The 24,769-nt window shown below is 35.2% G+C and overlaps 1 protein-coding gene across 2 annotated transcripts in view; it reads right to left on the reverse strand.

Annotated features, from left to right (window-relative positions):
* Positions 1-24,769, reverse strand: part of HHIP (hedgehog interacting protein) — a 133,661-nt gene that overhangs the window by 100,734 nt on the left and 8,158 nt on the right. For both annotated transcript variants that reach the window (XM_074229225.1, XM_074229224.1), the window contains exons 3-4: positions 16,680-16,836; positions 15,832-16,033 (exon numbers count right to left, since the gene is read on the reverse strand). In XM_074229225.1, coding sequence (XP_074085326.1) covers positions 15,832-16,033; positions 16,680-16,836 — 359 coding nt within the window. The remainder of the gene's footprint in view (positions 1-15,831; positions 16,034-16,679; positions 16,837-24,769) is intronic.

A 24,769-nucleotide genomic window follows, 5' to 3' on the forward strand; every position in this document is an offset into this window, starting at 1 on the left:
GGTGACCCTAATAGGGGGTATTCTGAAGTCAAAGTAGGCACAGAACTCTTTTACTTTGTTTATTACTCCAAAGTGAGTGTTTCTGTTTCTGTAAATGAAGGAAATGAGACGGGAGCTGAGCAGGTCCCAATGAGACTTCACTCAATTGGGGTCATGAGACATTCTTCTTGGAAATAAGAAATGTTATCTCCAGAGATGTTGTAATTTAAGGGATCAGAAAACTACTCCAATCAGTAGGTCTGACTTTTTCAGGGAGATGAATACTCCAGAGAAATCTGGTATACTTTAGTTCCTAGGGTGATATTGCTGATTTATTGAAGTAATTTTTTTCTTCTTTAAAATTCTCCAAAGACTCAGAAAGAGTGATGGTGGCAAAGAGAAAATCATATACTGACTGAGCTGGATCATGTCAGTTTGAAGTCTGAATATAGCCTAGGAGAGTAAATGATACCTTAGGCCCAATGTTTAGTAACCTGTGCACAAAGCATAAGGCCAATATATTTTTGACCATGGCCAATGTGGGAATTTGTTTTGCTTGACTATGCATATTTTACAAGACTTTTGCTTTTCTTTCTTTTTCAAAGAGGGTTGGGGAGTGGTAGAAGGGAGAAAAAACAAAACTTTTCTTAATTGAAAAAGTTAAATTAATTTGAAAATCAAAGAGTAAGTCCCAGTTTCACTGGTCTAGTCCACTTGGACTGGACAGGTATTCATATCAATAAAGACATTACCATCACTGGAAACCCATTATAGGCCTTTTCTAGAAAGAATTTAATGTACATGGAAACTAAAGTGTAGTTTTTACATTCTTGAAAGATTTTATAATTACTTATTTCTTTATAAACAATATATATAGGGAAATTATTCAGTGAATATTCAGTAATTATTAATTTGATAGTTTCTCCTTCCCCTAACATCAAATGTCTTCCACTTTCAATAACTGTACTTCAAGGTTTACTTTGTTATCCACAAACTGTTTCCTTTTCCCAACTCTTTGCTGGCTAAGAACAGATGAAGTCTCCCTATCTAGAAATAGCCAAAGGACATGTGTCATTTTGTTTAAATATGTGATCCTCTGAGATCAAAGATACTTCAACATAAGAGGTTAGTATTAGCATGCTTATTAGCAGAAAAGCACAAAAGAGTTTCATCCGTCTCAAAGAGGAGAGCAGAAAACTTTTCAAAATTGGGGGCAGGAAATTATTTTCAGAAGGCATTTTGTGGCCAAATATAAAACTTTTCATTGGTCGCAAGGGCCCTGTTTCATAATATTTTATTGTATCTGAGGTTCAAGTTCACTGGATCCCATTCTATTGAAGTTATTTAATAATTTCATTTCAACAGCTAGCAACAATGAGATTGCTTTAGAACATGCTTTAAAATGAACTTGCTCTTTCTCTCCTCATGCTTGACCAAATAAATGCCTTATAGAGCAATTAACACATTTTCATCTTAAATAAATGAAGGGAAAAGCAATAGAGCTCTGTTCTTTTCTATGGATCTTGAGATTAAAAGACCAAAGAGGAATAAGGTCATATTTTAGAGTATAATTAGAAAATTAGATAAAGACCACCAGTTCTCTTATGCATACTATGACTCAGATGAGAAAAAAATAAAGACCCTTCCTCATGTATGTCATTACTGTGTCCATTTAAAGATGGTATGCCATTTAAAGTTTTTGAGACTGTATTTCTGACTACCCTTAAAAAATTCCAGAATATTCCAGTAAAATAGATACCTCCTGAGAGCAGGTACTCTTTTACTTTTGCATCCCTAATGCCTTCCACAGTATTATAAATTTAGAACTGGAAGGGACCTTAGAATCCAATGAATCTGCCCCACCCTCATTTGACAGATAAAGAAATTGAGACAGAGGGAGACTGAGACGTAACCGGGATCACATAGCTTCCTGACTAAATCCAACATTTTTTCCTCTATCATTGTTAAATGTTTAATATGTTTATTGAACAGAAAGCTCCCTAGCACAGGACCTTGCCTATACCTTATTGGTGTGAGGAATTCCTGTGAATTTCTTCCCATGCCAAATGAAAATTTTTTTCTGTCTGCAATTTATTTTCTGTCTCAAATGTCTGTGATAGTGATCTGTTAAGCTATTTGCCTATGGTCACATAGTTCATATGTTTCAAAGGTAATTCTTGAACCAAGACTCTGGCTCTGAGGACAGCTCTCCAGGCCATTCCCTCTGTCACACCATTTCTTTCTTTCTTTTTTTTTCTTTTATTTCTTTTTAGATTTTTGCAAGGCAAACAGGGTTAAGTGGCTTGCCCAAGGCCACATGGCTAGGTAATTATTAAGTGTCTGAGACCGGATTTGAACCCAGGTACTCCTGACTCCAGGGCCGGTACTTTATCCACTACGCCACCTAGCCGCCCTCTGGTTTTTGCAAGGCAAACAGAGTTAAGTGGCTTGCCCAAGGCCACACAGCTAGGTAATTATTAAGTGTCTGAGACCGGATTTGAACCCAGCTACTCCTGACTCCAGGGCCGGTGCTTTATCCACTATGCCACGCGGGTGTCTCAGACACTTAATATTACCTAGCCGTGTGGCCTTGGGCAAGCCACTTAACCCTGTTTGCCTTGCAAAAACCTAAAAATAAATAAAAGAAAAACACAGAAGGTGCTTACTGTAATCATAAGGTCTAATTTAGAAAAGGATGTTATAAAATGAAATGAGTAAGTAAAATAGAAAGAACATTGGGAGATGTGAGTCCAGTCCATTTGGTGCCAATTTACTTAACTCTGCATTTTGACAATTAGCTTCTCTGACCCTAGTTTCTGCCTCTCTTAAATGAGATTACCTTTATAGTGTCTACATCTCAGGAGAGCTGAGAAGCTCCTAGAGAAATTGAATGTGAAGGTTGTTTGTAAACTGTGAAGCTAAAGTATTATGATAATTATTTAACCATAAGCACCATCATTATTGTTTTTGTTCTCAATCTGTGAGTTGATCACTATGGGGATTTTACAGTAAGGGGCCCTCCACAGCAATGAAAATTCATGTATGCCACAGTCACACAGTTAGGACACATTGGAGGCAAGCCATGACCTGAAATTTTTCTGACTCTTGGGCTGACCCTCTAACCATGATATGATCATTGAATACCCTTTTCCAAACCCAAGTCTCTAGTTAAACTATCTGGTGTGGTTTGTACATTATTGTACAAAGCCCATTTAATGAGAAGGCCTGAAGGTAACCTTTATCCTATAACCAATGATCCTGTTTTAAAAGGACTTATTTTAAGTGCTTCAGATATTAGCTACCTCTATAGGTGATGATCCAACATAATCCCATAATTACAATGCACTTTCTATACCCAAATTAAGGTGCTCTGACTACTCCCTCTATGATGAATATTTAAAATTAGAGAAAACATTATCCTAACATTGGAAGGAAGCAGAGGGACACATTTCATTTGTACTTACAAATCTCCCATGAATTTAGCTAAACTTTCATCGGAAAAAAAGGAAAATGAATTGATTAAAACAATTTGAGAAAGCAAAGACTTGCAATGGAGAAAACAATATCCAGAGAAGGAACCGTGGAGTTTAACTGCAGATCAAAGTTGACTAATTTCAATTTTTTAAAAAAGTTCTTATTAATTATGTCATTTTTTTCCTAATTTTTTCTCTTCATTTGAATGGGATTCTTCTTTTACAACATGAATAATATGGATCTATGTTAAGTATAGTTATAGATGGAGAGTTTATATTACATTTGTTTTCTGTCAGAAAGGGGAAGAAAAATGTAAAAAGTGATCATTGAAAACTACTGTTACATGTAGTTGGAAAAATAAAAAATACTGAATCTGAAAAAAAGCAAGAAAGAAGTATAATGAAATCTGAAAGAGTGAAAAGATGATAAATAAAGACATTAAACTTTAATGCTCCAGAATAACAAAAAAAAGTGGGAATTTTTTTTTTGGTGGGGTTATTCTTTCGTGGCTTTTTGGAGAAGAAAATCAGGAAGAAAGAAAAGAATAGAAGTAGTTTAAGATTTAGAAAACTTTCTATAAAATGTTAAGCCAAAATAATGTGACCAGGAAAGGAATATGGAGCTTGGGGTAGAAGATGGCTTAAGTCACCAAGTCTCATATAGGCTCTTAAAATTGTCATCAATATCATTTCACTGACATGTTTTCTTTCTTACCTTCTCACCTCCAACCCAACAAATCTCAGTTCTGGCTCTTTCCTATTCTTGATACATTTTACTCATTCAAGACTTTTTTCTGAAATTAGATTTTATAATGTGGCCCAAAAGACTTCATGCAGTTTTAAGCTATTTAACCAATTATTCTGTCAGTTAGGAAGACTTAAAGTCAAGACCTAGGTCCAAGTGACTATGGAATATATGACTGGTCAATCTGCATAACTGAGAAGGGTATCATATTGGAAACTTCTTATACTGGTGAATTCACAGATCTAGAACAAAATATTTAAGTTATTAAAGCTTCAAGTATGTACTATTTGGGGATACCTCATATAATTTAATATTTTTTTAAAGCCTTGAATTAAAGCCTTAAAACCAAGCTAAGACTTTTGGAACATCCTTCATTTTAAAATATTCTTGGGTATCACAATTGGGTATCAATGGATTGACATCCTTGAATCTAGGTCTTCCTGACTGATCATCTTATCTTGAGTAAGTCACTTAAATTTTCAATATCTGAGGCAACTCTCTTAAGTTCCCAGAAGAGCTTCCATCTGCATTGGCAGGGGCACTTTCTCATTGGGGAAAGATTATGACATTGATAAATAACTCCAGATCAAAAACGTCTGTGTATGGCACCAAATTAGTTTGAAGTCTGAAGCAATTTTCTAATACTTTCTAATTGTCTCTCTTTGAATAGTGCTTTCTCAGTGAGTAAAAATAAATAGTCTCAATTTTTATTGTTGGTACATTTCCCTTTTGTGATACAATATGGTTGAAAGAATGAGGGATGTGGTACCAGAGGAACTAGGGTCAAAACCTTCTCTGTTACCACTTATGTGATCATGGACAATAAACTTGACCCTTTCAGGCCTGTTTCCTTATTCATAATGTTTGTGTGTAAGTGTATTAAAGAGATGACTTCTGAGGTTCATTCCAGTTCTAAAGCTATGATTTTTTGACATACAATATATCTAAAGTAGACTGATACTAATAATATGACAACCTTCACCTATACTGCCTGAATATTCTAGTGGGGAATGACAATGATGCAAACACAAAGCTAACCTGTAGGAGGGTGCTAAAGGTAGGGTAGGATTCCTGATTGGGAGTGACATGATCACAATTTGAGCAGTATTGATGGTGAGGTGAGTTAGGAAAATAGAGGTCAGCAGTAATATACTTTAATGCATTCATATTATAGTTTCTAATTCTGATATGCTCAAAAATGTGCATCAATTTAATTACATGATGATCTTGGTATCATTAGTTGTGCAAAACAAATAACTACTCATTTTCCAAAAAATATCAAATTACTGCATTAAAAGAAGAGATAAACATGAAGAATTCAAAGTAATAAAAGAAGTCTTGTGTGACTGAATGAAGAGCAGAGAACAGAACAATATATATGATGACAAGAATAACCTAAATGAAAATAATACCAAAATATATAGGTGCTAAATCAATGCCTAGCAGAGAATTAGCATCCCCAGCTGTGACCTGATAAAATGTTTATTAACTATTTTAATGGTGTAATAAATGAGGATCATTATCATGTCAAAGAAAGACATATCAACAGACACAAAGTGTGAAAAACAGAACCATGAAAACAAAATGCACAATGTCTATCAAGTAAATAGAAAGAGCAACAACTACAGAGCAATGGAAAATGAAGTTTGCGAAATTATAAAGAAAAGGTTTTTTCCTAAAGAAGATATATGAGGGGACGGCTAGGTGGTGCAGTATATAAAGCACCGGCACTGGAGTCAGGAGTTACCTGGGTTCAAATCTGGTCTCAGACACTTAATAATTACCTAGCTGTATGGCCTTGGGCAAGCCACTTAGCCTCGTTTGCCTTGCAAAAAAAAACCCAAAAACCAAAAACAAAACCTAAAAAAAAAAAAAAAAAAAAAAAAACCACAAAACTTAAAAGAAGATATATGAGAAGACAGAGATAGAGGATCCAGAGTTGTAGACACCGTATATCATGTCAGATTTTTAAAAATGTATTGATTTTTTCTCTTTTCTCTTTTTTTAAATAAATATTTTTTGATAGGGAATAGCTCTCTGTGAGTTTGGAGCAAAAGGGGTATGGGGAATAAATCTAGGTGATAAAAAGTGAAATATCTACAAAACATAAATACCAAATTATATAAAAGCAGACATAAAAAATTTTGTTTTTTAAAAGACATGGTAATTAAGGTATTATTTTTTCAAGAAGATAGAAAAATTAAACATTCCTTCCTCCTCTGGGTAGAAAAGGTGGGCATTTTTGATTTTGAACATGCTTTACATGAATAGACATGGATTTCCTGACCAGATAAAGAGTACAGAAAGTAAAAGCAGACCAACATACAAAATAATATATAACATATTATATAATAACAATATAATATAATAACCTAAATGAAAATAAAACATAGTAGCTAAGTCGATACTCATCAATTGAGGAATGTAAGTAAATTGTGGATGAATGTCATCCCTAGCCATGGTTTGGCATAATAGGCACTTAAAGTAGGTTTGTTTGATTGTCATACTTTACTGAAAAGTAAGATTTAGGGTAGAGGGGTAAAGAATACAACAGGAAACATTTGAGATTTAAAACAAAGACATCAATAAAACTTTAGAAATTATAATTTAAAATTCACAGAACCATTTCTAGACGAGATCCTTGAGATTATCTAGTCCGACATCCTGTTTTTAATTTGTTAATTAGTGTTTATTGATGCCTTTCATTTAAAAAAAAAGTCTTGCCACCCACCCTTCCTTTGTAACAAAGAAGAATAGCTAACCAAAACCAAATGACCCAGTAACCACGACACCAAATGACCCTGAAGCCATAGACTGTACAATGTTCTACAACTAAAGTTCCCTTTCCCTCCAAGAAAAGATACATCCTCATTTCTTCTCTAGGACTAAGAATGGTCAATACAGTTGCTGAGTTTGGCTTCTCTACTTCCCAGGTTTACTGAACGCCACCAGGACTCACTTGAAAGTATTGGGTTTTCCTTAGTAAATGAAAGTTTTTTTTCCTTCAAGCAATCATAATTCTTTCCCCTTTACTCCTTTAAGGCTCTGAGTAGCTCTGATATAATTCATACTTCTATTACTTACATGTATACCCCCCCCCCACCTTTTTTAGGAGAAGCTAATGCCAGAGAGAGTAAAACTATTTTTTATAGGTACCTGTTTAAGACAATGTTGGTCCTTGGAAAATATTTAAATGTATGGGTGCTTTTCCATGAGCCTTTCAATAAAAAGGATTTCATTGAGTGAACTATTCATGACATTACACTCACTTATGGTCCTCTCTCTCTCAGCACAATAGATCAATGAGTGATGACTTGATTATGATTCTCAATATTGAGCAACCCAATTAGAACACAGAGATGTTTGTCATGATATCAGAGATTTTCAGCTAGAAGAGACCTTAGAGGCTAGCTATTCCAATCCCATCACTTTATAGATGAGGGACTGAGGACTAGAAAGGCTGTGATTAGTTTGGACAAACAGTTATTAAATGTCAGAGGCAAGATTTGAACCCCAATCTTCCTGATTCCAAATCTGATGCTTTACTACTCATATTGTTCCTCTAAAACCTAATATGGTATTTTCTAAAGACAAATTCACCAGTTTCCATAAGCTCTGTGAGGGGCAGGGATCTTATTCTGTCTAACTTGGGTATCTCTTCCAGGTTCTCACAGTCATCTTTATGCATGAAATGGATGTTGAATAAATGATTATCAAAATGAATTGAATTACTCAAGAAAGATACCTCTGTTCATAATGAAGTTTGATAGAAACCAGTATAAGTAGTTGGTAAAAGTTTCTATCAAGTTTCCTACCCCCCTCCAAAAGCTTCTGCATTCCCCTCTTTTGAGATGGTTTTGGGATACTTGTCACTTTTTTTTTCAGTTCTGCAGTCTTAGAGTTTTAACCACAAAAAATCAATTGATTTTTGTGGAAGAGAAAGACCAAAAACTATCCTCCATTGTTTCTTTTGTTCCTCTTTACTTTTTAGGGAGAAACATGGCTCCAGGAGCTCAGAAGAGAGAATTCTTAGGTGAGAGAAGGCAGGGAGTTTTAATAGCATTTTCAAAGGCCCAACTTTCCCATTTCAAGGCCTTTTAATATCGATGCTAGTAAGAGTTCTCAGATCAAGTAGCTTTTTCCTTTGTCCAACTTTTGAGAGAAAAAGATGAAGTCAATATTAAAATATACTTCATCTGCCAGTTACAGCTACTGAGAGCAAAAATTTAAAAGGAAAAAATATTCCAGTAGTAAATGGTACATAAATAATATGGTTGAAACACTGGACTGGAATCAATCTGAAGTCTTTTCCCAGACCTATTAATATCCATTGGACCTCAGGCAAGTCATTTCATCTTCTCCTTGTGCCTCATCTATAAAATGAGTACATTGATCTACTCCACTGGGTTTCTATGAAGATTTATGAATAAGTTGTATATATTTTTATATATTTTATATATTTTTATGTATTTTAACATTATAACACAAATAAAAGTCATTCTTATTCTCCATGTCTAGTTAAAGAGAGAAGATCTAGAACAATGTTTGAATGAATATTTGCCTACACCACTCAAATATATTAATCATGTGCAAAGAGCAAGGTGTTTGTTTTTATAAAATTCTAAGATCAAATCCCAGATCTGCCACTTACATTTTTCCCCCCCTGTGTAATTTAGGGTAAATCACTTAACCTTTCTAAACCCCAGTTATTTCTCCTATAAAATAAGGGGGTTAGACTATATGACCTCCCCTAGCTATCAGTTAATGACCCTATATCTGCATGGATACATACAAACACTATTCTCTTCAATTTAATAACAACTACTAAAATAAAACAAATAGAATATTACATAATGTTATAATATATGCATGCCCTGATTTATGGTAACTCAATACATTAAAAACTCAAACATAAGAAGATGAGTAAGAGTAAGGATTATTCAATAATAAATAAATTCATTTGAGGAAAAAAGGTAACTGAAGGGGAAATTTCTCATTAATTTAAAATTAGCTTTTATAAAGTAGGTCTTATTTTATATCATTCTGCTGTTATCCTTTATACTCAAAGAAGAACAAAATGACATCACAATGGTGTGGTCAATATAAAGTGTGTCTGACTATGGTTGATTAGATTAATATGAGCTTGGAAGGCTCTAACACATGTTGGCCACAAATAATCTATATAATTTAGATCAGAGTACAAAGGAGTGGCAGCTAGGTGGCACAGTGGATAGAGCACCAGCCCTGGAATCAGGAGAAACTGAGTTCAAATCCAGCCTCAGACACTTAATTGCCTAGCTGTGTGACCTTGGGCAAATCACTTAACCCCACTGCCTTGCAACAAACAACCCCCCCCCCAAAAAAAAAACCCCAGAGTACAAAGGAAAGAATCCTGGATAGGGAATCAGAATGATTCAAATTCTTCCTCTGATACTTACTACCTGTATGACCCTGGGAAAGTCACTTAACAGCTGTCTGCCTCATTTTCCTCATTCACAAATTGACTAATTGATTCAGGAACTTGCTTAAAGAAAAGTACACCTATAAATAAAAAAATCTAATAAAATATTATTTATTATTTGGAATTGCAGTTAAATAAAATGTTAAAAATCATGTTCGTTGCTACATGGTACTGTGGAAGGAGTAAAGAACTGAAAGTCATGAAGTTCAAATTCTGCCTCATATACTTACTAGCTGTGTGATTTTGGACAAGTCACTTAAGCTGTCTGTCTCCTCTAGAAAATAAGACCCATAATAGTACTATACTTTGTAATTTTTACATTTATAAATATCTAATATTATCTTAAAATAAAAATAATACTGTATTTCACATCTCTACCATCTGTCTTTGCCTGCTTAAATCTTTCCCTTCTTTTAAAGACCCAACTTAGGTGTCACCACCTCTAAAACTTACATTTATCACTGATATACATTTCTCCACAGATTACAAGTGATTTTTCCTTCTTTAAATTTTTCATAGAACTTTGTCTAGACAGCTCCTTTACACAGCACTCATACCACAGCTATTTGTGTGTATAGATTTTGCCTCCTCTGTTCTCTCCCAAATGGTCAGTTGAGAGGCTTCCAAAGCAGGAAGACCTCTGACTCTCAAAAAGACCCTCTATGGAACAGTGAGAAAACTACTTCATTTCTCACTGCTCTAGGCAAATTTCTAAGCCTAGAAATTGCAGAGAAGCTGACTTGGTAGAAGGAGCTTCCAATACCAGTAAAATCAAACTCATTCTCCATTTTTATCACATTATAAATTCCTTGACATCAGAATCTTACACATAGTAAGCATTTAAATATTGAAGAGAAGATAGTAAATAATCAACATCTTTGCTTGGAGACATTCAGTTTATCAAATTTTAAACCTGTGTAATTGGTAAATAGGTATAATTTTTTAACACATACACATGCACATAAACATACAAATCTCATCCAGGAAAGTTTTATGACTAAAAAAGACTTAGTTTTAAGTGGCTTATATGAGTATATTGATGTTGTGTGTGCTAGATGAAATGTCCATCCCTGAAGCTCTTGTCATTAAGCTGAGATCCACTAACGCATATGTATAAACACACACATACCACATACTTACATATATGTGTATGAACACACATTCACTAATATATATGCATACAAACACATACACACAGTTTATACACACATATGTGTATACACACACATAAATAATCAGATGTCTTCATTTCATTTAGCTGACTAGACCATTTTCTTATTATTATTAGATTCTATATTCTCAGCTTTTATCATTTGGAAGTTATCTTAGCTCATCTTATTGAACTATTAAAAAGAAGCAGATAATTTTGCCCTCTCTCTAACCTGTAAAAGTTCTGAATCATATTGCATAAAAGATCAATCTCAATCATGAATGTGGTGATGCCAAATCAGAATCAATGACTTATTGCTTGCTCTTTGCATTCTCATCCTTTCACCAAAGAATCATTCACAAGTCCTTCTCTATCAAATAGCATTTTATAGTTAGGGGGAAACATGAATAAGCTAGTCTGGGTATAAGTTTCTGAAATGTTTACTGTGCATTTATCTTCTGTGGATTGAGGAGCACTTGGATTTCCCCAAACTTATGATGCTCAGTCACTTATAAGATTACAAGCATGTGAGACAAGAGGCTGCCCATTAAGGGCTTGCTCCTGGGCATGAAGGAGCTCTCCTCCACATGCTCCCATGACTCTGGGTCACCCTGACTGGCGTATCACCAGAGACCGGCTTCAATGTGTGCAATCACCCGGACAATCAACAGCTTTCAGACATACGTCTTCTCCTTTCCAGGGTAAATGGGCTGCTTCGAAAAGCATCTTTTGAAATGGGGATCTGTGTCGATGGAGAGGGATAGCTAGGAGTCCAATGACACTTATGCCAGTTACAGACACATCTTTCAGCATTGTCTGTTGTATGATCTCCCTGAAAGGGCAAGGATGTGAGCTAGTGCACCTATCCTCTGATTGCTCACGATCACTGAGGGTGAAAGAAATTCACTCCTTAAGTTTCTCAGAAGCGCGACTGCAGGTGACAGGTGCAGACTTGTATCCACTTCTGCATGCATGCCAGGCTTAGGCTAGCCTTCAACTTTAGTACAGTCAGCCATTCAAAGAGATGCATCAGGAAATTCCATTAAAATACCACCCAGGAGTCCTTTCCAGTTTTTACAGGAACTGACGTGAAATGCCAAACAGGGAAGGTATGAAAAATTTTTTAATGGTTAAAAAAAACACAAGAATTTTCATCCTGCATGGCAGAAAGGAATTATTCTCATTATAAATGCATTTTAGTCTGTTATCTGGTACTATAAACAATAAGGGTCAAATAATTGACAAACTAATTATCAATTTTCAGACATTAAAAATCTATTTGTTAATTTACATCTTTTTTTTTTCAAAGCTATCTGTGCTAAGATTATTAGTCTGTCAGAGTGTGGTCACTCAAAGCAATCTAGTATATAAGAAAAAGATATAGATATAGAGACATATGTACACACAGTCATATTTTTCAAATGTATATAAAATATGTGATATAACATTAAATATTATGTATATGAAAAATATAACTCTATTAAAAACAACTGGATGAATGCTACAGCAATAACCAGTCCACTTGGTCTCAGATGCCAACATTAGTTCCACAGGTGAGAGCTCACATTGAGGTGCATTAAGGATAAGAAACTGCTTTCTTTTGTCTGAAACAGAATCTTGTACAGATCTTTCCAAAAGATTTCTGGAAAAAAGAGTTTCTAGAATGTTTCAAGAGATCATACATGAATATTTTAACGATTTAGATTCATTTAGAACTTTCTGTGAGAGACAGGGTCCCTTCAGGTCTCCCACTGGAGAGAAAGAAAGAGGGTGGGGTGGGGGGGAAGGAGGGAGAGGGAGATAGAAAGAGGAAAAAGGCAGAAAGAAAAGAAAAAGAAAATGATCCTTCCAAAAATGTTCAAAGGATCTATGATTCCCCCAACGTAAGGAAGTCCCCCTACATAAGCATACATTCATCTATAACTTTGTAAAAAAATTCCTTGAGTTCCTAAGACATTGTGACTTATTACAAAAAAAAAAGTAAAAAAAATATCAGAGGAAAATCTGGACCAGGTTTCCTTGATGCCTATCCCACAACTCTTATCTGCTTCACCATACTTGCCTATCTTCCTATTATCAGACCTCTGAAGAACAGATTCGGTCTTCCACTAAGCCCTTAAATGCTAGAGCAGCATCTGTCAGCTGAGAGTTTTATCAGCCAGTAGTTCAACTCAAAGATCTCCAGGAATGGTGTTAAATTGTGATTCAGTTTCTAGACTCTCCAAAGCTCAACATTTTCTGAGATGACAAGTTAATCACTTCTACCATATCTTTAAAAATGGTGATCAAAATGTACATGAGATAGATTTTTCTAGAGGGTCTCCCTCCAACAACACATTTTTCTGCTTCTTCTCATTTTCTTACCTGGATTCCTATACTCTACACATGAAGAATAACAAGTGAACAGCCTAGAATAGGAAGTGCTTCCCCAGATCAGGTGATAAGAACGGTGGATGATTTTTGTTAGTTTTTCTAAATCTTCCCATAGCTTTTTTCTCTTCATAGGGATATTCTTCCATATATCTGATCTCGTGCATTTTTATTGTAGCATGGTTTGGAGAGCTTGCCAATAGATATAGATTCTCTATTAGAAGAAAGGATCTTAGAGAGACCACAAAAACTTACAGTGGCACAAGTTCTATACAGAACTAGATGAGAAAGATGAACAAAACATAGTTCCCAAAGCAAGAAAGAGGAGTTAGATAAGAGGCTGTTACAGTGAAAGAAAAAGGAGAAATCATGATCTAGTTTTTAAAAAATTCTTCTAAGTAAGTTTGATGTGTCTTTTTTATTTAACCACAGTGCTTTCTAAATTTACCCTCTTCCCAAAGAAATTCTTACCTTGAAACAAAGATTCTTATTCCTGCTAACTAGAAATGTCCAATTATTGCTCTATGCTATAGAATATAAATACAGCTAGTGCCCTCTAAAATCTGGCACTAGTATAAAGCCCCAATTATGCCAGCCTAATTGCACTTCTGATGGCACATTACTGAATCATTCTTGTAACAATTTGATTGTTGAAAAATATCCTTTGTAACTTATTACATAGGAATTTTTTAAATGCTGCAGGTACCATTGTACATACTCTTAATTTGGTTGAAATTTGGTAGGTTTTATTTAGAATGTGAATTCTTTTGTGTTTCAAAAGCTAAAAACAATAGAATTTAAAATACACACCCAAAAATATCCTTTAGCTATTTTAATAATTGAAGTGGACCATTATTTTTAAGATTTATGATAGAGGTTGAAAACTTGAAATGTATCAAGAAAACATCAAAAGTGAGAACATTTGAAGTTAAAATGCAAGTGTTACATGGGAAAGATGTTAATCTAGGACCTGAAAACCTGGGTTTAAATGCTATCTCTGTCCCTAGTTGTATAGACCTGGATCAACCATTCAGTTTCTCTGAACTTTAGTCTGTTCAAATATAATATGAAAAAGTTGACTTGAAGGATTTCTAAAGACCCTGCCAGTTCCATTATTTTCAACAAAAATTAATGGTATTAATCATCAACATTTCACATGAATCAAATATTTAAGTATAGAGGTGGCTGTGGGGTATAGGCTGGTAAAGCAGTGAATTGATGGATGACTATGTTAGCTTCTCTATCAAAATTTGCCACTACCAACTTATGTTCCTCCTCTGATCTATGTCTATAATTTGGGAAATATAGTGCCAGGTAAGTAAGTCAAATAGCTGGGGCATAGACCAGTGTGTTAAAGATTCTAAATATTTCAATCTCCAACTTTTTTTCAAATAGAGAAATCTATATGTCTTTTAAACCTATGCTAAACTGAGGTCTAGAAAGCTCAAAAGCTTAGATTTTAAAATACATCATAACCAAGCCCCTAGATTGCTGAAACTTTTATTATTTTAATACACTTAAAATTTTTAATTTGTATCTATGATGCTACCAAACTTCAGAAACAATCAAAAGAGAATTAATTCAGTTCAACTAGAATTCAGACCACCTAGAAGGATCAGCTAGTTTTGAAGGAAACTACTTTTAAAAGTGGACATTCTTTGGACAGATATCAAACAACAAATCAGAAAAAGAATTTTTTTGAGTTCTAATAACAAATTGAGCTTGAATATTTTATTGTTCTTCCTTCATAAGTTTACCTCATGTTAGAATGACTTGTTATCAACACATGCACAGACATATATATATATATACACACACATATATATGTACACATAGACAATATCTTAGGGATTCTAGTTTTTCTCTGTTACTTAGGAAGATGGCATCCTCGAACTAGAACTAGAATGAACTTTTCTCATTCTAATTGGACCCAACTACTAAACAAACCAGACATCTTAACTGAGGAAAGCATATTGGTGTAAATGTACTACTGTATAATAAATAAAAGAGAAAGTTTAAAACTTTGAGTGGTAGAAATTAAGATCCTAGTTGGGTCCAGATCAATGATGCTCTTGATTTGTTTAACCCAGTGTAAAGAAGCCTGTACATACCTTACCTATGATGAGAGGAAATACACATGAATGATTTTGATCATTTCATCTCAAAATAGAGAACTTGAAGAATGCTGCTTAAATAGCCCAAAGCACTTACTCATACAGATACAAATATCTTATACATGATCATGTACAATCTCTTGTACCTTTAAAGTTGTCGGTTCAGCTACTATGGGTTTAACAATCAAGGTGCACAGTGCTTGACTCTAAGGGACAGCTAATCATATACATCCTGTCATGTAACTTTCAGTCATTAGGAAATTCATTTTAAAGATAAATCTCTACAAGAATAGGAAAACAGCATAAGTTTCTGCCCTGGGACTTTCCCACTCTCAGCAACCTCCTCTCATTACTGTTACATTATTTAGTTTCTCTCCCTTTTCTGACCTCCTTATTGTCTCCTAATATAGCCATAATTCTCTCTCTCTCTCTTTTTCCTCCTTAGGAAAATGAATAGGGTTGGTTGGGAAGATAAATATTGACAAAAAAAACAAATATAGCAAGAAATACCACAAAATATAAAGAAAAAGAATGCCAACCTTTATTCCACTCTGAACAAGTTTGTGTATGTCCAAAAAAGGCTCCTTGAGAATTTCTCCTTCTGGGGTGAATATCTTCACATAGCCTTCCTTTTCAAGGATGAAAAGACGATGGGAACCATCCCCACAATGTAGGGCTCCAACAGGCTGCCTCAACCCACTCACAATTTCTTGGGCACAGAAGCAGCTGTGTTTGTGCTTTCTAGACAAATTAAAGAAAACCAGTCAGTGTTTTTTGATGGGAAATAGAGGCAGAAATGTAACACCTCACCCCTTTTTCAAGACATAGTTCCCAAGGAACCATTGTTTGGAGAGTGGTAAATGGCTACTGTACAGAGTCACAATATGTCAGATAAAAAGATTTTTAAAAAATCAAAGTAGTTTTATATCAGAGAGCAGGATAAGGGGGAAGTAAGCAAAGGTACCCTAAATGCATTTTAAAGTTTCTTTATGTTACCAAGTTTTTTTTTAACAAACTTAGCTAAAGTTAGTTCTATTCATAAGTCAAAAATTATCAAAAAAAAGTATCAGAAGTCTATCTTTACAAGTGATTTGTTAATCATAAATAAATTCTACTGAAAAGTTCAACAATGAAACTCAAGTATAAAACTATACCCATGAAATATATATGAATCAGAGAGAAGCCAAGCTTAGAACACATGATTAGTAACCTAAATATTAAAAAGGCATTTACACTAATGTGATTTTTAAGAAAGCAAACTAGCAGAAGAATAAAACATCTGGAGGACACAGCTGCTGAGCATAAGCACAGACTGAGTTGATTCACTGTCAAAACCACAAAGATTTGTCAGTTTTTTTTAGATTAAACAGCATTTATCTTTATGAACCTGCTGATCTCGTCCACTTTGTCATATTCTTCCATCTGGTCCAAATAGTTAGATGTTGGGCCTCTCACTTGTTTTCTTGGAAAATCTGGAAAGCACAACCCACCATCTCTTCTTGCGTAGTAAAAGCAAAACTCATCAGCTGTAGTTTGAAGGAAACCTTTGAAGTAAATGTAAAAAGAGATTATGAGAAATATTTAGCATCTGAAAGCTTGTGAATTTTTATATGTATCCTGAGTAGAAAAATAATACTCCACTTAAATAAAATTACAAAAATTTTGGAAGAAAGAGAATGCACTGAGGGAAAAAACCTACCATTCAGCAAAAAGCACCTTGTATGATTTATGAATTACTGTCCTCTCAGAAATCAAATCATAACTTTTAAGAATTGCAGATACAATGAGAAGCTCCTATATGGAAGTCTCCCCATCAAGTTAATGCAAGTTTCCATTGCAACTCAACAATAATCTGAGGATTTTGATGAGCTGGGAGAGGTGAGTTGACTTGCCCTGGGTTAGTTAAACAGAAAGAGTAAGTGTCAGAAATGGGATGTGACTCCAGGTCACCCTAACTCTAAGTCCAGAATTCTATAATCTATCATGTTCTATCTTGGAATAATTGAAATAATAATAGGAGATATGGGGGGAATCTTCTAAAGAGGATCTTAATATGAATTATCTTGCAAATGGGCTAGAGTTTCTCTAGGGTATGGTGTCCAACTTTCAAGTTCTTCTGGGATGCATTGACCAACAAAAACTTGTTAAGGGTCATATAATAGAATTTAATTGATATTTATGACTACAGTGTAACCTATATTACCAATGAGTATAATAATAAAATGTAATAATGCCACATGAGTGTGTTTTGAGGGCCCCATGTAGTTCATGGTTTGGACACACTTGCAAAGGGAAAGTATACTCCAACAAGAATTCTTCTTTTGAAGTTGTACTGTATAACCTAATACTCAATAACTTCTAAAGAGGAGCTACAAATTCAAAAAATCAAGATTCTGGTAATTAAAATCTTTCTAAAATTTTAATGAGTAGGATGTATCTTGATTTGTTCAATGACAGGTGCTCAGTATAGTGTGATCATTTATGATTAAATGGTGAAAAAACAAACCAGTCTTGTCCCATCATGTCATTATCAATAAAGGCTTTGCTTCCCTTTGCAATAAATGACAATTGAACAAGTAGCGGCAGCATAATGTCATGAATGGAGTACGGAGCTTGGAATCAAGAAGCCCAAGACTCAAATCTCACCTCAGTCACTTATTATTTTTTTGACTCAGCAAATCACTTAACCTCCCTGTGTGTCAATTTCATCCCTGGTAAAATGATGGTATTGGACTGATTGGCCTTCAAGGTACCCTCCGATTCTAAAGTGATGATCCATAATGAGTGGATTTCAAGTATAGAAAGGCCTGGTTTCTATTCTAGTGACTTTTTATACAGCAGATGCTTAACTGGATGAATTTTTAATTGAGTTTCTCCTCCACTTCAACTACGATTCTGTAGCGAGTAGAACATCTTAGGGTATTTATTCCTTGAAACAATTTTATAGCCTAAGTCAGTCTTACTGTTATTTTGTGATTGAGATAAAAGGCAAGTAAAATCAAATACATCATGACCTAGTTACAGTTGAAATGATTAGGTGCATATCCTTGGCACAACTAAACTCCAAATTTGTTCTAAGAACAAAAAGCTTGCTCTACCTCCAAGATGAAGCAGATCTCTTTCCTCTATCCAACATTTAAAGCTCTTTCAAATCTGACCCCTTCTAACCTTGCCAGTCCTCCTACCTTTCACCCACTGCCATCCCTACCCCCTTTGCACACTCTATAATTCAGCTACTTGCAGTGTCTCCAATACAGCATTCCATCTCTTTGCATTGGTTAACCCCATGCCTTGAATGTTCTGCTCTTTCACTGCCACCTCTTGGTTGCCCTGCCTTTTATCAAGATTCTTGTATCACCTTCTTTAGGCTTCTCCCAGTCTTCTCAGTTGCTAATGCCTTCCCGTCTGAGGACCCCTCTGACCTTTTAAGTATTCCATATATTTCAGATTGTACCAGTCTTCTTATATATGTTATCTTTTCCAGTAGAGTGTTAGCACCTTGGGGCAAAGAGTGTTTTGCCTTTCTTTGTAAGCTCATGCTTAATAAATGCTATTTGATTGATGGATTAACTGGTTAAGACAATCATGATGCCCCAGTTTTTTACCTAGCTTTTCATGATCTTCATATGTTCTACATGACTAAAGAAGACTAACACTTAAAGGAGACCGGGGAAAGAGTTTTTATTTTAACCTGCCATATACTGACCTGTTATAAAGACATATAAGTGACCATAAAAAAGGTCTTTATAGTATGAGAAAGGTTTTGACAAAACTTTCTATAAGGTTTTTGAGTGAAATGTTCTATTATTCTACAATAAAGAAGTCCAAGAAGCAGAGTAAAATGTTGTTTTAAAATATATTTTAAAATATATTAAAATGCATGTCTGGCATGTCATTTCAGATTCTGATTGTGACTTTGCAAAATAGTTTGTCAGCATTATTCTAGAGGTTTCTTAGTTATAGGTGAAAGACTCCTACTACCTACCTGAAGCAAAAATGTGCCCTCAAGTGAGCAGTTTTTAGGGCTGCTTTTAGAATTAAGAAACTGAGGTCAGTCAAGTTGGACTTGCCATTGTAACAAGCACTTTCTACCCAAAAAATGGATATTAGCCTAAGAAGTTACTGGGTTTGATTCATTTGTGACATCAGTCCCCTGAAATCTGAAGTTGTTTTTGGAATTTGAAAAAAAAAATCTTGCCCTGGGCTGTCTGAGTTAGCGGATGTGATAGATGGATCCTCCCCAGTCTCTGAAATGTGCAGTCACTGGCGATTTCCAACTAGATGACTGACTTGGAACTGGCATTTGGGAAAAAGGCAAGTGAGAGCAGATGTCTGGGTGGGGGAAGGGAAAAAGTTGGAATGACAGCTGGGGAGGGGTAAAGCAGCTGAGAGGAGGTTAGCTCTTTTGTAAAGGAAGAGAGGGATTAGTAAGTGGGAAGATGACTGAGGGATAAGGCAGATACTCGAGAGAATCATAGAGTTTGAAATCTGGAAAGGACCTTGGTCTGATGAGATTGGTTTACAAAAGCTATTCTACTTCTCTATGCTTAAGGGTTAAATATTTAAATCAAAAATACCTAAGAGAATTGAAATAATTCTCTTCCAGGGGGAAAAAAAGGGAAGATCTTGAATTGATAGTTCACATGCAGACTTTCAGCTCTGTGGTGGGGCTAGGTTTAACATTTGGATGCCCATGCCTGGTTCCTATCATCTTTGAAGTAAATAACTTCAGGTAGAGATATTTTTGTACAAATGTCAAGAATCTTAGACCACTTGCATACTAGGAATACATTTGTGATTGAGTATGTAAGTTATCATTCCATAGTAGACTAATGAGAATTTAGCTTTAAGTTGATGTGGCCTTTACAGAGAATAATTGAAAGCATAATTCATAAGAAAGCTAAGATTAACTTTTATAAAAATAATCTTGTTTTATAGTTCAGCATTTCAGTATGCAAACAGAGACCATTAAAAGGAGAAAATTAATGAACAATGCTGGTGGCTGGTTCTAATTTATATGGAACTAGCAAGGGACAATCATGAGGAAATGAGAAATAATTTTTAAATGGAAGATCTGACGATTAATGAGTTTAAATTCATAAAACTTCTTTCCAAGGTCCTGGAGGTACCATGCCTCTTAGACAAAAAAAAAAAAAAACCAAAACTTTTTAAAGCAGGATTCTAATACTGAATCACTGTTGGAGCTTTTATGAACTTCGAGAAATTTGATAATAGGAATATGATGATGTTCAAAAGAAAGGGTCTTTTCATAATAGGAATTTTAGATTTAATCCTCTTCTAATAACTATTAACTGTGACTTTTAAAGGACTTGACTTTGTGGGGTGGGCAGGGGTGAATTAAATCTCTTTGGTTGGAAGATCACCCACAGAGGAAAACAGAATTCTTCCAGGGCATCATGCTCTCATTTATGGAAGGGGAAGAAATAATTTACCAAATGGTACCCTTATGCTTGAAGGAGTAAACGGGTGAGTATTTTTACTGCCAGAGAGTGTTTTGCTCACCCTGGATCAGCATAATAAGATCAGGTCCACTAATGATGACCATATGGTGATTACTCTTCCAGCTGCATATTTTTAGTCCAGATGTCTTATCAAATGTCCATGACCTATAACTAATAATACTCCTGAATCATGAACATAGTCCTACTGTATCACAAGACACTCTGTAAAACTTTGACCCATAAAATAAATACCTCTGCAGGAATCTTAAGCTGCTCTGCAAACACAAAGAAGAAGTGACATATTCAGTCTGCAAGTAGCCATTCCAGTTGCTTTTCTAGTAGAAGAATTACATGGAACTCTCCACATTTTGACCTGATCACCTTGGGACTACCCTGATACATTTGCCAGACAGTTGAAGGAGATCAGTGACTGATGATTGCCATGGACTAGAGGAGAAGCTAACTGCTATCAGACAGATACATGAGCTTGACCTAAGTACTTAGCACTAGCTTCAACCAATTGTGCTATTTAACCCTGGTCGTGTGATAACCCAATGACTTATAATGAGAAGACAATAGGGGCTATAAATATGTATATATACATACACACATACATATATATCAATATATATATACATAAAATATAATGAAAATAGCTAACACAGTAGGCAGCCATTCTGAGAGACTAACTTCACCATTTGAAAGGTTTTATTTTAGCATTTAATGCAAAGCAAGGTGTATACAAGCAACCGACTTGTTCTCATTGAAGACAAAGAATGAATTGGCAACATGATATAGTGGAAAGGGAAAAATATTTTTAATAAAAGGCTATATCATATAATATGGCAGCTAGAATATTGCAATGGGGCGGACTTCCTAACCTGGAGTCAAGAAGACTTATCTTCCTGGGTTCAAATCTGGTCTCAGACATTTTTTAGCTCTGTGGGCAAATCACTCAACTCTGTTTGCCTCAGTTCCTCATCTATAAAAATGTGCTAGAAAAGGAAATGGCAAAGCACTCCAATATATTTGCCAAGTTCTTGAAGAGTTAGACACAAGTGAAAATGACTGAATGACTACACTATATGGTCTATATTAGAAACTGAACTTAGTTTGGAGTCAGAGAACTAGGCTTATTAGATTTATTATCTGTATGGCTCCAAGCAAATCTCTGATCTCTCTGAGCCTCAGTTTCCTCATGAAAATGAAGAAGTTGGACCATATTCATAGGTCTAAGATGTCCTATGACGTCCACCTTTAGTAGTCCCTCTGATGTAGGTTTGAAGACTCTACATGGCTTTAAATCATATGAGCTGTAGTAAGCCCCAACTATTCTGGACCTCTGTTTCCTTATCTGCAAAATGATGGGGTTGTACTGGACGACTTCTAAGCTTCCTTGCATCTAAAAGTCCTATGACTTGTTCTTAGGTTAAATTTTTTTCCCTAATATTTAAAACTATTCTCTGGTTGCAATTAAGTTATGCTTGGATCCTGGCTATACTACTGTGGATTCTTAGGTATACATCAGTTCACTGGTCCTCAATGACCTATAAGGTTTTTTTTTTTTGAGTCAATTTGCTACTTGGGAATAATTTGAGAAGTGAAAAGTTTCCTTGCATCTTTAATCACTATTGCTTTACTGGTTGTCTTCTCCCTCTTGGAAGTAGTCTTACTCGTATAAAGAATCTTTCTGCGTAATTGTTGAAAACTCCCTTTGAGAGATATGCTTGCTAACATAGAGCTATTTCTATAGGCCTCTGAAAGGGCAGCCATGGTTCTATGTCCTCATCTCCCTTTTCTGTGATAAATTTTATTACAGTTAAGATGATCCCTAAGAAGAAGAGCCAAGAAAATTCCAACTGTTCTGATGAAATTGGTTATCCCACAAATAAAATGGAAAATACTGTGCACTGGATTTCTCATAAACAACTTTGGTTATATGGGTTATAATTCTTTTTTTTTTAGGTTTTTGCAAGGCAAACAGGGTTAAGTGGCTTGCCCAAGGCCACACAGCTAGGTAATTATTAAGTGTCTGAGACCGGATTTGAACCCAGGTACTCCTGACTCCAGGGCCGTTGCTTTATCCACTGCTCCATCTAGCCGCCCTATATGGGTTATAATTCTTTTGATTTTTCATTGTATTTTTTCTTTTAAAAAGTTTTCTTCTGTAATTTTGAGTAGTAAGGAATAGAAGACATAGAGGTAGTTTTGGGAAAGGAAGAAATGTGCTCAAGTTCTATTCTTGACACCTAGAAGATGAGTGACCCTTGTCAAATCACTTAACCTCTCAGTGACCAACATTGCCCTTTTAGATAGAGCAGTTGATCTGTATTACTGGATAGAGTTTCCTCATTGGAAGTCCTCTCTACTAATAAAATAATAGACCCAGACTGTACTATCATCCTTCTCCCCACCCAAAAAAATTCAGCAATCTCCCTCTCAAACAGATCCTTTGGGCTAATTTTATCTTAACTTTACTGACTTTTAGAGTATTAAGTTTTAATGCTTTTTAATGGTGTATTGTGATTTTTAAAAATCCAAATGATGAATTGTCTTTACTAAAAGATATAAACAGGGAGAGTATTGTACTACTCTAGTTTCCTGGTGAATAATGAAAAAAAAACCCACCACCACTTATTTCCTTGCAATTAACATTTGTGTGACCCTGGGTAAATTAGTCCACCTCCCTGAGCCTCTGTTTCCTCATCTGTAAGACAAGACAGTTAGACTCAATAGCCTCTAAGGTCTCTCTAAAGTTTAAACCTATTATTCAGTGAATTTAGAATAGTAAATATTTTCTTCTTTCCTACAGAGGAGGAAAAGCTGATCATGAAATGGACTTGTGCAGGGGGAAAAAGCCCAAAAGAACATTATATATTTTCTTTTGGTATTTTAAAGAGATTTATGAATGTGCTTTTTGGACATGGCAAGTGTGGGAATTTGTTTTGCTTGACTTTGCATATTTATAGTAAAGGTTTTCTTTTTCTTTTTTCTTTTCTTTTTTTACAGTAGGGAAGAGAAGGTGAGAAGGAAAGAAAATAAATGATGGTTCATTTAAATTAAAAAAATTAAAAAAACTCTAGGCAGCCTATGATCCCAATAATCTCTGTGATCTGGGGAGCAGAGATGGGGGCAGGGGACAGAGTATTACCCAGCACTTTATATTTCCAGGAAATCTTAATCCATGTACCCATGCTCATGCTATCCAACAAATCAATTAACCATGTTGGGGATAATGAATGCAACATCTTTTTGTTATTACAGTCCACTTTCAGAATACGTATTTAGAATGATTATTAGCATCTGATTGATGTAGGAAAGGCGCCTATTGGAGTTGGTGCTAAAGCATGCAGGCTGCTCTGTCCAACACTAAAGTTATGCTTTCATCTGGTTATCTTTCAAGGCAACCTGGGTGGTCACAGAAAGTACTTGACATCTTGATGCACTTCAGCGGTTTTACATATACACAAACTTTGTAGAAAAATAAATTTGTCATTCGTCACCACATATGTTGATCTGGGGAGTGAGGGTCCTGCAGCTCGGGCTCCTGTGCCGTGGTACTCACTCTTTCTCCAAAGATGTTTCCTTTGGGAAGTTCAAATCACTCCCAACATACAACAGGGGAAAAAAAAAACCTCCTCTTCTCCCCAAGGGCATTACTGCTTACTTTTCCGTCCCACTTTTGGACTCAAAGATATAAATATTAAGTAGGATCCTGAGTTTATAGACTATTTTTAACCTATATTAGAAAAGGCAAACCTCATTGAATCATCTTGGATCAAAAATTTCTGATATCTAATCTGTTACTTCTTCTCAGCAGGCAGTCTTGGCAGCTCTGACCTAGTCTGCTGTGCTTTGGAGAATGTGATAAGGAGTAAGAAACAGCTGGCTGAAGAGAACCTTACAAACATCTCTGCAGTTTATAAAGACAATAATAATATTTTCATATTTGAATGAGTTTAGAGACATGTTAAACCACACCAAAGGGAACAAGCAACTCTATCCAAAATGTTTT

This window comes from Macrotis lagotis, chromosome 3 (assembly GCF_037893015.1).
Source record: "Macrotis lagotis isolate mMagLag1 chromosome 3, bilby.v1.9.chrom.fasta, whole genome shotgun sequence".
Classification (NCBI taxonomy): Eukaryota; Metazoa; Chordata; class Mammalia; order Peramelemorphia; family Peramelidae; genus Macrotis; species Macrotis lagotis.